This window comes from Cynara cardunculus (genome assembly GCF_001531365.2).
Source record: "Cynara cardunculus var. scolymus isolate 2C chromosome LG 4, CcrdV1, whole genome shotgun sequence".
Classification (NCBI taxonomy): domain Eukaryota; kingdom Viridiplantae; phylum Streptophyta; class Magnoliopsida; order Asterales; family Asteraceae; genus Cynara; species Cynara cardunculus.
In genome coordinates this window covers 5,185,553-5,200,098 of record NC_037531.1, presented here as the reverse complement: position 1 = coordinate 5,200,098, position 14,546 = coordinate 5,185,553, and the positions used below count along the sequence as shown (strand labels likewise).

Sequence of the window (14,546 nt, the reverse complement as noted above, 5' to 3'; positions counted from 1 at the left end):
ATCATTTTTTTAAAATCACATAAGACCATATTATAACATCTAATGAGATAAAAAATAAAATAAAATATTAAAATCAATATCTATGGTTGCATCGCGAGTAGTTATCAAATATATGACAAGTTGAAGGGGGTATTTGGACCTTTCACATCCAGTTCACCACGGGTTCTTCTCTCTCATGCAGCGTCAAAAAATGGAACCGTGATGGAACCCTGGACGCAATGAACGACCCCTCCCATTTCTTCTTTCTCCGGCAGCAAACCCCCACCCTCACCCCCCCCCTCCGGCGAAACCCACCCTCTCCCTCCCATTCTCTGGCAGTGAAAACCCTTCTGCCTCGATGAATGCTGATGAAATCCCTCACATGCTTACGCTTTTGCCTCGAAACACGCAAATCTTTCGTTCTCGAAACTTATAAGATGGTCAACGATCCATCTCTCGACGGTTTCATCCAGTGGGGGATCGCCGATAACAGCTTCATCGTTGTCGAACCTCTCGATTTCTCCCAACGTCTATCACTTCAAATACTTTTCTCCCATTTTGTTTGTCAGTTGAACACTTATGTAAGCATTCGTAGTAAGCGTAGACCTTTAATTTCTTCTAATATATGTTTTGGTTGTGTTTCAAGTACTGTTGATTAATTTGGTTTTGGATTTGAATTTCGAATTGAATCAATTTCAGGGTTTCAGAGGAGTGGATCCTAATCGATGGAGTTTGTGAATGAGTGGTTTTTGAGAGGACAGACACATTTGTTGAAGAATACAGGGAGGAAGAAACAGAATTTGAGATGGCGAGCCTAAATTAGGAGGTTAAACATTTGTAAACAGATTTGGGGTTTTTTTTTTCTCAAAATTGTGTTTGATTTCGTAGAGTAAAACAACATGTAGATAAGAGTTGTGTTTGATTCTATGATGTGAAATAATATTATAGATGAAATTGTGTTTGATTTCATGAATAGATTATAGATGAAAATTGTGTTTGATTTCAGAAATACATTATAGATGAAAATTGTTTGATTTCATGTGGTAAAACAACATATGTTATATATAGATGGATATTGTTTGATTTCATGTGGTGAAATAACATATATTATATATTTAATGAATATCGTTTGATTTGCATGTGATGAAATAACATATATATGAACATTATGTTGGATTTCATGAGTTGAAATAGTACATAGATGAAAATTGTGTTTTATTTCATGAGTTGGAATTTACAATTGTCTTTTTGGCAAAACCGCATGAATAAATCATAACCATCGGATATAAATCTAGGTTGAGATCAATTTTTATGGTTCTCAACGTTTTTATGGTTCTTATTTGATTTAACCCTTGTATATAAAAGCCGTTTCATTTACACACTATTCAATTCTAACATACCCTACAAACCAGTCTTAGCCGTCCATCTAGTTTAATAATATTTGATTCCATTCTGTTTTCTAATCTAAAGTCATGATCATAACAAATGAACATTATCATTTTTCGTATATATATCTCAATCATAATTAATGAATCATAATAATTGTTCATAAATATCTCTATTGTTTTTTAATATAAGCATTGATTATGGTTTGTATAATTTGTTAGAATTAGATAGATTATAAATAAAACGCCCCCTAATAAACGATCATGTGATAATAATAGTTAAGATGAGAAATGTAAGAATTTATGTATTTTTTTTTGTTTTAAAAAGTAATTTAACAGGATCTCATGCTACAATATTTTTTGTTAGCATTTAATGAATTATTGAAAGATAAGTAGGACATTTAGTTGAAAATGATACTAAGAGAGGGATTAGCATGTACTCTACCACCAAAGAAGAAATGGAGGCGAATCCTATAACATTGTAGCGTCCGAAATATGTGTCCGAGAGAAAAGCTCCGAAAAGAGTTCCGAAATTGCAGGTACCATTGAAGACGTTGATGAGGTTCACTGCTGCCAGGGACTTCATGTTGAATACTGTTGTAAGATACACTAATAGATTTGCCGATGTCCCAATCGTTCCTAGTTTCTCAAATGTCTCGTTTCCTACAACAATGGTTAGTAGTAAAATCATTTTTCTTAAAGATTTAAAGAATCAATATGGTTGTTAACTGAACACATATTATTGTCTATAAGCGAGTAAGTATACACTTGTTACCCTCTTTACTGGGTAAGAGACACTTGTATAGTTATAGAGATGACGACCTTTACCAACAATCTTATTATGTCATTTTGCTGGTCAGAATCTTACTCGATAAGTGAAGTTAGTGTCTCTTACCCAATCAACATTGACCGGGTAATAGATGCTTACCATTCAATAATGATAGTGTTTACTAACCATCTTACTATGTCATTTTGACGACCAAGAATCTTACTCGGTAAAGATGATAACTCTTACCTAATCATCTTACCTACCAGGTAAGAGATGCTTAATTACCGGTCATAGATGATGGTTGTTCACCAACAACTTTAAAATGTCATTTTGATAACCGAAACTCTTAATTACCCCGTTTATGTTGGTAAACGAACCTAACATTCAAGTCTTACCTATGACATACGGCATAGCTTTGATTCCTTTATAGTCCGACTCCTCGAACGTTTCTTCCACCTTCTCGTTTGTTATCTCCATGGCTTCTACCTCCATAGCTTCGACCCTCGTCTTCTTTTACCGTCTCTCTCCGCCCACGATCTCCCCCGTTCTCCCTATCTTTCTGTATGTATATGTATATGTATATATATAAAAGAATCAAGCTTAGGCTATTTGACTCCAATTTATTGAGTTGTCTAAGTAGCTGTATTAATGTCAAAAAAGACAAACAAATGTTTTTGCATGAAGCAATAAATAGGTGGAAGAGTAGGATCTAAACCTCAAGGAAACTCTATTGTTATATATGTAAACTTAACAGACTATTTGAGAGAACCAGTGTAAATGTTAAAAGAAAACCTAGCCAACATTTTTATTTTAAATGATTAAGTTTGTAAATTATTTTTTTTAATATAAAAATTAATTTTTTTAAAATAATCAAGTCTTTAAACTTTTTGATTTAAAAAGTAAGTTATTGAACTTTTAAAAATTGATTACTTATATAATTTAATTTTTAACTCAAAAAAGCTATTTGAAATCTGGCTTAGAAGGTTTTAAAGTAAAAAAAACTTAAATCAATTTTACATTTCTAAAATCTTACGTAACTAAAGACACTAAAATTGATTTAGATTTTTTTGACTTTAAAATTTTCTTAGCTTGTTACAAGTAGTTTTTAAGGTTAAAAACATATTTATACAACTAATTTTTAAAAATTAGATGATTTATTTATTTAACATAAATATTCAAAACACTTAATGTTTTAATAAAAATAAAAATTATAATTTGAAAAGTACAAGTACGAAAATAGCGGAAGAAAAACGTAAATTACTCTTAGAAAAAGTTAAAAACACGGGTGAAATGGCTTAAATTCAACGAAAGTATGAAGTTGTTTGGGATTGCTTATAAAAACAATTTATTGACTTATTCTGATATGACATCGCTAATAATTATTTTTGAGTGTTTTGGTTCTTCATTTTCTTCATTTCTGCATCTATTCTTATGGAATGCTTTTAAATTATGTACGCATTTGCAATTGTCATGTTGGAATGCTTTTAAATTATGTACGCATTTGCAATTGTCATGTTGGAATGCTTTNTAAATTATGTACGCATTTGCAATTGTCATGTTGGAATGCTTTTAAATTATGTACGCATTTGCAATTGTCATGTTGGAATGCTTTTAAATTATGTAAGGTGTTGCAATTGTTGTGTTGAATTTTTTTATATATTTAGAAATGTTGCGTTGGAATGTTTTAAAATTATGTACGCATTTACAATTGTTATGTTGAAATGTTTTTAGATTATATATACATATTTAAAAAATAGTACACAAATAGTTTTATTATTTTTACATTTTTCAAATATATTTTTATGGTTTTGTATGGTCGTAAAAAATCGAACGAGTCATCGATTGGCTATCAAATTTTATGTAGTATTTTAGTGTATTAGTATGATCCAACAGTTATTTTGTATTTAAACATGCTTTTTAGCTAACCTTAGAGACGCTAATGTATCATGCAAGTCCTGGTTGTGTTGGCTAGGCCTAGGCCACCTACATGAAGTGCTCAAGGTAGAAAATAGAAAGAGTGAATCTATAGAGAAGTAATCGAGTATTTGCTTCCACTACCACTACCACTACCACTACCACTACCCGAAGGTGAAATAATGTTTACACGCCTCTCCTTGAATGTGAGTTGCAGGGCCGCTCCAAAGGGTCCACGACATCAAAGCATCAATTTAGACCCAATGGTATTATTACTAATAAAAAGTTTCAAAATAACAACTACAAGACTTGAACTCTACAAGATCAAGCATACATAAACACTTCCTTACCACTAAGTTATTAATATATCTTGATATTTTTTTCCTACTATTTTAATTTTAATAGTTTTCTCGCTGATTCATTTTTTTTTCGGACTTTTGTCTTGTTTTTATGGAAACTTATATTTATCTAAAATAAAATTAATCATATTCAACAATTAATACTTTTTATGTATTTTTATTTTGAAAAATCATGTGATAATATTTGTAACTTAATTATTCATTTTGCCAAACATGTTTTTATGCAGGGAATTAATAAGATCAATCTCTACATAAAACAATTTAGACTACTAACTAATTTCAACTCGGAACCATATATACTTTTTGTTATATTTTCTAAAATTAAGCCATATATAAAATAATTTGGAATAAATATAATTGTCGAAGATTATTTTTTATTAGTTAAAAATTTAAAAAGAAAGTATACATAAAAATCAGCATTGAAGTCGTATTTAACATCAAGTTCTTGGGAAACCAAGATATCTGACGATGCTTTGAATTAGCATTCAATGATTTATACGTGGTTCAAACATATTATCCAGCTTTGACAACTATATTTACACGTCTTCTAAAAATAGCCATCTGTAAAACTTTACAAATTTCTCTCTCTCTTTACGTACACCACAATTCAAATAAAAACAAGCATTAAAAACTTATTCATTCCTTAACAATAAAAAAAAATCATAAAATTCTACCACCGTCCATCTAGTCTAATAAATATTTAGGGGCCGTTTACCAAGCACTTACCCCGTAAACACTTACCGATAAATTTAACACTATCATTTACTTACCGGATAAGATTTTAGTCCACAAAAACAGTATCGTATGCGACAATTTACCCGGTAAGCGCTTACCGTGGTAAGAGTCGTCCACTTCACTTACCGGGTAAGACTCTTGGTCTTTGTCTCGCTCTTACCGGGTAAGATTCTTGATCCTTACCATATTCATCCAGTAAGGTAAAATAACTTGGTGTTCACTTACTCGAGTAATCGTTTGGTAAACGACCCCTTAGTGTATATAAATTGTTTCTTAATATCAAACATTGATTATAAATAATGAATTTTTATCATCTTCTATAAATATTTAATAATAATAAATGAACAATAATAATTTTTATAAATATCTTAATTAATTGGTTTATATGTTTTGTAACATTTCCATAATTTGTATTTGATTTGTTCTCTCTCTGTATGTATGTATGTATGTATGTATGTATGTATGTATGTATGTATGTATGTATGTATGTCTGTATGTATGTATGTATGTATGTATGTATGTATGTATGTATGTAACACCCCATCCTATATTTGGATAAAGCACACATATTCCATATAATATGGAAATACAAATATTACACACTAGTTCCAATTATATACATTGCTACATACAAAAATAGCTACAAACGTTTTCTTACAAAGTACATGACTTGAATAATACAACTTCACAAGTTCATGTATAAATTCAACTTCAACAAAATCCACGTTCATCATAAATACAGATGTAAATATATAACCCTGCAATTTACATCTTTCTCTTCCCTTTACCTTCCGGATGTGCCCGACATGTAATGCACATTTTTGAAAACCAAAGAGGGTTAGAACAAAAGATGTAGTGAGCAATCCCATAATAACTATTACAGGGTGAAAAATCACTAAAACAATTTTGAAAAGTCAATCTTTGAAAATTAACATATAAATAACATTGCATCAAACCTCATTTTTGTCGCATCATATAGATGAGACAACATCATCTCATCACAACATGAGGATGAGATAATCCATCATCGCGTAAAACAGATACAATAACACATTTTGTCGCATCCAATAGATGCGATAAAAACATTTTTTCGCATCCGGCACAGGCGATAAACCAACTTTATCAATCAAACAAATGTGATAAACCTCAATTGTCGTACCACACTAATGCGATAAACACAACTCCTCGCACCAAGTAGATGCAATAAACCCATTCCTCGCACCACACTGATACGATAACCCATCTCTGAAACGACCCATCATGTACTAAACAGTGCTAACAACAAAACCTCATACTTCCACTTAAGTAATGTAACCAAATTTACAAACATTCCATGTATATTTATATATGACAAATCAACAGTATGAGTTCAAATTTTTTTGTCACAATAAAACTTTCTTCCAAAATTCTTCTACATCTTCTCTTTGCCTTTATCATGAGTTGTTGGATGACCTGCAAAACAAATAATTACAACAACTGAGGATTAGACCGAAAGGTCTAGTAAATGAATTTCCCTCTTACAAACATAACCTACTGCAAACACCAAGACCGTTTAAACATGAATTTTAACATCTTGGTTACCCTGCCACGGTTAAAGCGTCATTTCATCTATCGCGGTTACACTGTCATTTCATCTATCGCGGTTACATTGTCATTTCATCTATAACCATATTATGAGTGATGAGGTTTAATCCCAACAATACTTTATTAGTGAGAGGTCTCATCGGATAACACTTGGTCCTATCCAGACAACACTTTGACCGGTGAAAAGTCCTATCCGGACAATGCTTTGATCGATAAAGAGTCCTTTTCGGACAATGCTTTGATCGATGAGGGTGTTACCGGACAACACATGATCGGTGAAGGGTCCTTACCGGATAATGCTTTGATCGATGAGAGGGTTTCTATAACACCATGAATTTCATCAAGAGAGATGTTACGTAATCTGAAACATTTCCTTCATAAATACACCAAAGTAATGGCTAATTTAAAACCATTTAAACTATTACAGCGGAAGTCTTTGAATCATCAAAATCTAACTTAAGTTCTAACCCACCTTCTCTTGGGGTTAAGTTACAAAAGATCATTACAGCGCATCTTAGACAAAAGACTAACATGAGATGATAATGAGCAACTCTCTAAGCATGTCCCTTGCCTTTATCCGCCCTCGAACTACCTGGGCCTGAGATGCATACTATAGTCAGCTTATAAAGCTCAGTGAGTTCATGGTTTTCGTGTATAAAATCATTGTACGTCATACATTTCAACTTGTAAACTTTGTACCACGTAGCATGCAATTTCTAAAAACATGCAACACTGAAAGAAATGAGATCTCATAAATTATCTGTCTGGAATGGGTCATTTAGTCACAAACACACCCTGGGTTGATACTTCATTCTCGATTGATTACCCATTTGTCCGGGTAGTGTTTCATACTGGTCGTGACTTATTAGTCACCAACACGCCCTGGGTATCAAAATCTTAACTTATCATCCACTTGTCCAGGTAGTGTTTTATACTAGCCGTGACTTACTGGTCAAATGCCCACCCTTAAATCATCAGACTTTGGTATGGAAAATCATGCTAGAGTTTTCGAAAACTGATTAAACACATAGCATGCAACTGATCATAAAACGTCATACATGTAAAACATATCATGTATGTAAACTTAAAACATCATGTATTTGTACCATCATCATATAAATCGTATAGTGCTTGAAAATAAGTTTATATATAAGTATGCATCCCATTGTAAGTCTCATGAAGACTCACCTGATAACGTCGATTGCTTACTTAACGGCGCTGACTGGTAACCTACAATTTATAATAGCGAATAGTACATAAATTTCTACAAGGACTATAAAAGTTAACTTACGGTCAACTATGTCGACTAGGGTTATCATTGGTCAACTATTCGCTTGTTATTTAAAAGTCTTATCAAGCCATCAGAGCTAAGGATGAAACTCTAAGGCTGCCTCTGTGCTAAGTCTTGGAGAGGGCCAGAGCCTCTGTGGTTGACTAGAGCCTCTGTGGTGTCGATCGGAGCCTCCGTGGTATCAACCAGAGCTTCTGTGGTCTCTTTCTTCCAGAGCTTCTGGTCTCACGACCAGAGCCTCTGTGGTATTTACCAGAGCCTCTGTGGTTGAGCCTTGGGAAATAATTCGGTACCAAGGACCAGAGCCCCTCTGTCGTCTCTCTTACAGAGCTTCTGTTTGAACCATACTTAGAATAATAATACCATACCAAGGGCAAGAGCCCCTCTGTGGTCCCTCCTCCAGAGTTTCTATCTAACATAACTTGATACAGAGCTCTCACGCAGAGTTTCACTATAACATAACTTGATACGAAGCTCTCATGCAGAGCTTCTGGCTAACATGACACAAAGCTCTCACGCAGAGCTTCTGTCTAACGCATTTGATACAGAGCTCTCGTGCAGAGCTTCTGTGTAACATTCTCTAAGGTGGCTTCTAAGTAGAATGCGATACAGCGTGTTTAACAAATGAAATCTAATCCTTGAAATCGAATCCCAAAACACAAAGTTTGGACGTGAGCCTTCTAGGGTTCTATACAGGGCCAAAGTCACGGCTAAACATTGTTTAAATCATAAATTTGGTCGAGTATTTACCTCTAAACGACGGGAAGCAGGGGGTTTCTTGCTGGTATGAACTCCGGCTTCTCTCTTTCAAGCTTAACGATTCCCTTCTTCTCTCAAAAGAATAACGACCCCAACCTGGTGCCCTCAATTTATGCTCACACAATTTGGCCTATTAGTTGACCAAATCGGCAGAATCCCGAGTTTTGGGCCGGGAACTGCTCTCTTCCACAGCCTGCAACCATGCAGGTTACAGTTTCCTCTTTTGAACCAGGCACCGCCTGTTCCTCTTCTGCCTCTCTCGATCGTTGAAAGCAGGCCACCCTGTTGCAGGTCTGTTGCCTATTTACAAAATAGGTCCTTCTGGTTTGGACCTGCTTACACACGACCCAGTCCCTTAACTTTCGCGAATTGACAACTTTCACCCATGTCTTGACTTCTTCCTTCATTTTTGGTCCGACTTTTAAACCTATTTCAACCTTCTATTTTTATTTAATATATATATATATATATATATATATACTCTTAAAATAAAATACTAATAAAGATAAATTATTTATTCCACAAATTTTTGGGTTTTACAACTCTCCCCTCCTTCATGAAATTCCGTCCTCGGAATTAGCACTTACTAAAACAACTGGGGATACTTAGATCTCATTTCTTCTTCTCGCTCCCACGTCATTTCTGTGCCTTTATGGAATTTCCACTTAACTAGCACCAATGGTATACTTTTGTTTCTTAGTCTTTTCGTCTTCTTATCCAATATACCAATTGGTTCTTCCACATAGGCGAGTTTGTCGTTAACCTCGATGTCGTCTAAATCCACAACAGTCGATTTGTCAACTAAACATTTTCTCAAGTTTGACACATGAAAGGTGTTGTGAATACCACTTAATCCCTCTGGTAGTTTCAACCGATAAGCAACTGCTCCTACTCTTGCAGTTATCTCAAATGGTCCGATATACCTTGGACTTAGCTTACCCTTCTTCCCAAATCTCACGACCCCCTTCCATGGCGATATCTTCAACAAAACCTTATCACCTACTTGGAATTCCAAAGGTCGACGTCTTCTATCAGCATAACTCTTTTGCCTATCTTGCACAACCTTTAACCTTTCCTTGATCTGTACGATTTTATCAGATATCTGTTGGACCAACTCGGGTCCAGCTAGTTGCCTTTCTTCTATGTCTGCCCAACAAATTGGAGTTCTACACTTACGACCATATAATGCTTCGAATGGTGCCGCCTTGATGCTCGAATGGTAACTATTGTTATAAGCAAATTCCACCAATGGGAGGTGGTTGTCCCAACTACCTCCGAAGTCAATCACGCAAGCTCTCAACATGTCTTCCAGTGTTTGTATCGTCCTCTCACTCTGGCCATCAGTTTGAGGATGATATGCGGTACTCAAGTTCAACCGCGTTCCTATTTCTTGCTGAAAACTTGACCAAAACCTCAAAGTAAACCTAGCATCTCTATCCGAGACAATGGATATTGGTACACCATGTCTCGACATGATTTCATTGACATAAAGCTGGGCCGATCTTTCTAGTGTATACTTGTCGCTGATCGGCAAGAAGTGAGCGGACTTCGTTAGTCGGTCCACAATCACCCATATGGCGTCGTGTCCCTTTACCGTTCTTGGAAGTTTGGTGACGAAATTCATTGTGATCATTCCCCACTTCCATACTGGGATCTCCATTTGTTGCAACATTCCAGACGGTTTCTGATGCTCGGTCTTCACCTTCAAGCACGTCAAACATTTCCCCACATAGCTAGCTACTGCCCTTTTCATGCCAGGCCACCAATAGCTTTCTTTTATGTTCTTGTACATCTTATTACTACCTGGATGCATAGTATATTTAGACTTATGTGCTTCATCCATCACTACACTTCTTAGGTCTCCCAAACTAGGAATCCAAACCCGACTCCCATGTCTATATATTCCATCTGGTCCAGCTGTCAAAGTCTTGATTTGTCCAATCATCCTCTCCTTCTTGATGTTTGTTTCGAGTAAAGCTTCCTTCTGGACATCCCGTATTCGGTCTAGAAGTTCCACCTTAACACTCATCCACATGGCTTGAACCCTGATTGGTCCGTTTCTTTCCTTCCTACTAAGTGCATCGGCAACTACATTTGCCTTACCTGGATGGTAGTGGATCTCACAGTCATAATCCTTAAGTAGTTCCATCCACCTTCTTTGCCTCATATTCAACTCCTTTTGATCAAACAAGTATTTAAGGCTCTTATGATCAGTGTAGATTATGCACTTTGTACCGTACAAATAATGTCTCCAGATTTTTAGCGCGAAGACGACAGCTGCTAGCTCCATGTCGTGAGTTGGGTATTTCCTCTCGTTTTCTTTCAGCTGGCGTGATGCGTATGCAATGACCTTGCCCCGTTGCATCAGTACACAACCTAAGCCCATTTTTGATGCATCGCTGTAAACGACAAAGTCTTCTACTCCTTCTGGTAGTGATAAAACCGGTGCAGTGCTTAGTTTCTTCTTAAGTGTCTAGAACGCTTCTTCTTGTTTTGTCCCCCAATCAAACTTAACCGACTTCTTTGTCAGCGTCGTCAAGGGCGTTGCTATCTTGGAGAAATCTTGGATAAACCTTCGGTAATACCCTGCTAGGCCTAGAAAACTTCGGATCTCCGATACTGACCTTGGAGATTCCCAGTTCATAACTGCATCAATCTTAGCCGGATCCACCTTGATTCCTTCCACGTTGACTACGTGACAGAGGAATTGTACCTCATGCAATCAAAATTCACATTTTGAGAAATTGGCGTACAATTGCTCTTTTGCTAATAATTCAAGAATCATCCTAAAGTGTTGTTCATGCTCCTCTTTACTTTTCGAATAGATCAAAATGTCATCTATAAAGACTATGACAAATTGATCCAAATACGGTCCATAAACTCGATTCATCAAGTCCATGAATGCCGCAGGTGCGTTTGTTAACCCAAACGACATTACTACAAATTCGTAATGTCCGTATCGAGTCCTAAAAATGGTCTTTGACAATTCCTCTTCTCGAACCTTCAACTGATGGTAACCTGATCTCAAATCGATTTTCGAGAAACAGCTGACTCCTTGCAACTGATCGAAAAGTTCGTCGATCCTTGGCAATGGATATCTGTTCTTTATCGTGATTTTGTTCAATTCCCGATAATCGATGCACATCCTCATCGTGCCATCTTTCTTCTTGACGAATAAAATCGGTGCGTCCCATGGCGACGAGCTTGGTCTGATAAACCCTTTATCTAAGAGTTCTTGCAATTGCTTTATTAGCTCTTGCATCTCTGTTGGGGCTAAGCGATAAGGTGCCCTTGCGATTGGTACCGCACCTGGTACCAAATCGATTCGGAACTCTACCTGAAGTTTCGGTGGTATTCCCGGTAATTCATCCGGAAATACTTCTGGGTAATCCTTCACCACTGGTACATCATGTATGGCCTTCTTTTCGAGCTTGGCGTCGATGGTGTATGCCAAGTAAGCCACACAACCATTCCGCAGACACTTATTCGCCTTAATTGCATTGATCAACCCTACGCCACCCTTCTTTCGATCACCGTAAACCTGGATCGTTTCTCCTTCCGGAGTTTGAATATTTATCATCTTTTTATTGCATAGTATTTGCGCATGATTGTTGGACAGCCAATCCATCCCCAAGACTACGTCAAAACCTCCTAGGCACATTGGCATAAGCCTAACAAGGAAATCCTTCCCATCTATAACAATCATGCATTCATCAAATACTTCGTCTACCTTACACTGACTACCGTCGGCTGTTTCTACAGTGTAGGTTTTGTCTAGTCTACAGGCACTCCTATTCAGATAGTGGCAGAAGGTAGTAGACACAAAACTACCATTCGCACCCGAATCAGATAACACATGTGCATACACATTGTTGATAGGGAACATACCAGATACGACGTCGGGTGTTTCCCTGGCCTCCTCCAAAGTCATGTTGTAAGCTCGGCCGTGTCCCTTAAGTAGCTCCTTCCTATTTTCTGCTCTCTTCCCGAATCCGTTATTCACTATCTTCCCGTAGGGTGTCGCACCATTGCGACGTTTTGGACAGTCAGGGCACAAATGTCCCGTAGCCCCACATTCATAACAAGTCCTTCTTTTCGGGCACTCTAGTGCGGTGTGCCCCGGTTTGTCACATTTATAGCACATCAGGCTCCCCACTCTGCACTCTCCCCTATACCTCTTGTTGCATTTGTTAGATGAAGGGATAGTGAATTCCTCACTTCGTGTTTTTGCCAGAGTCGGAGTCCATTTGGATTTCTTGTTGAACTTGCTCAATCCTTCCCACCTTCTCTTTGCTTCTCTTCTATCACCAGTCTCTCTAGCGTTGTTCTCCTCTGCCACCTTTGCCATCTCCACTGCTTGTACGAATGCGGTCGGCTTAGTCATGTCCACGTAACGTTTGATTTCGATTCTTAGGCCGTCCTTGAAACGACCTATCTTTCTCTCCTCGGTAGCCACCTGGTAACTAGCGAACCTTGCTTTTTCAAGAAACTCGTTAACATATTCTTGAACTGACAACGATCCTTGCTTTAATCTCAGAAATTCGGATTCTAGCTTGTTCACCTCCGTTCGCGAGCAGTACTTATTCATCATCGTCTTTTTCATTTGTTCCCAAGTCATGGCAACAATATCCTCATCACCTCTGATTGCACACTCAGACTCCCACCAATGCAATGCATAGTCCACAAAGGTTGTAGCAGCATAAGTCACCTTTTGATCTTCCGCGCATCTACAAATTTTGAAGCAGCTCTGCATCTTGGCTACCTAGTTCATCAGGCCAACTGGGCCCTCTATTCCTTTAAATTCCTTCGGCCCGGTGCCTTTGAATGTTTTAAAACTGCATCCTCTCTCCTTTGCAGTCAACTCGGTTCTCTCGATGATGAGCGACTCCACCTTCTCTTTATCAGACACTTCCACCCTTTCAGGGAATTGAGTGTTCTCGTGTCGAACGCTTCCTTCCTCCCCACCTTCATTATCCTTAAGTCTGTCACCCAACATATCTTTAAACATATTTGGCAACGTATCCCGGAGGACTTGTGCCATTTGTTCAGCCATCACTTCCTTTATGAGAGGAATTTCTCCTCCTTGGCCACCTTTGCTCCTACCGATAGCCAAACTAGCTGGCGCGGATGGGGTCGTACTCGAACTAGCGGTTCGGATACTTCCGCGACCTCGACTTTGGGCTCGTGTCCGTCCCCGAACTGTCGGTTGGGCTACGCCATTGATACCTCCCGCATTGCGGGCGTTCCTTGTTGATCCGCGAGAAACCATACTGACACAATAGAGTATTATTGTTTCAACAAGGTTCTAGAGTCGACTTAACGTATTACACTTATGTATATACATTATACGTATACATATACATATATAGTATAATCACTATATATCAGCGAAATACATGATAAGGAATTCACGTCGCAATTGCATAATGCTCCAAAAGATATATATATATATATATATTTCGTTCCAATACAATCCTGGGGAGAGAGAGACATTACAAAATCCCATTTTCTTACAAAAGATGGGATGCTTCACGGTTCTAAATACAGGTAAATGTTCCAAAAATCTATCGTAGCACTGGCTAGAAGAAAACTACCTAAACACGTACAATTAATTCTCCTACTCAAAAGATCCTTCTCTCATCCCTGATTCCTTGTCTAAAACTGATCTGTAGGGTAGTAAGGGAGATAAGGGTCCCTTACCCATTCTTCAAATGATGTGGATGGCCTGGAGTGCCACCACACACTAGCCCTTGGGCCATTCTTGATGCATC

At 37.2% G+C, this 14,546-nt stretch overlaps 2 protein-coding genes across 2 annotated transcripts in view; both read right to left on the bottom strand.

Moving 5' to 3' along the window:
- Positions 1-2,622, bottom strand: part of LOC112511692 (protein NRT1/ PTR FAMILY 2.11-like) — a 20,354-nt gene extending 17,732 nt beyond the window's left edge. Inside the window, exons 1-2 of the mRNA XM_025117403.1 lie at positions 2,529-2,622; positions 1,810-2,027 (exon numbers count right to left, since the gene is read on the bottom strand). Of these exons, the coding sequence (XP_024973171.1) occupies positions 1,810-2,027; positions 2,529-2,610 (300 nt within the window). The 5' untranslated portion in view covers positions 2,611-2,622. The remainder of the gene's footprint in view (positions 1-1,809; positions 2,028-2,528) is intronic.
- Positions 2,623-11,497: 8,875 nt separating this feature from the next.
- Positions 11,498-13,528, bottom strand: LOC112510794. Its single transcript, XM_025116140.1, has 2 exons — positions 11,994-13,528; positions 11,498-11,873 (listed from the first exon to the last, which is right to left on the bottom strand). Exons 1-2 carry the CDS (start codon positions 13,526-13,528, stop codon positions 11,498-11,500), a joined length of 1,911 nt encoding a protein of 636 aa, XP_024971908.1.
- Between the last annotated feature and the right edge of the window lie 1,018 nt (positions 13,529-14,546).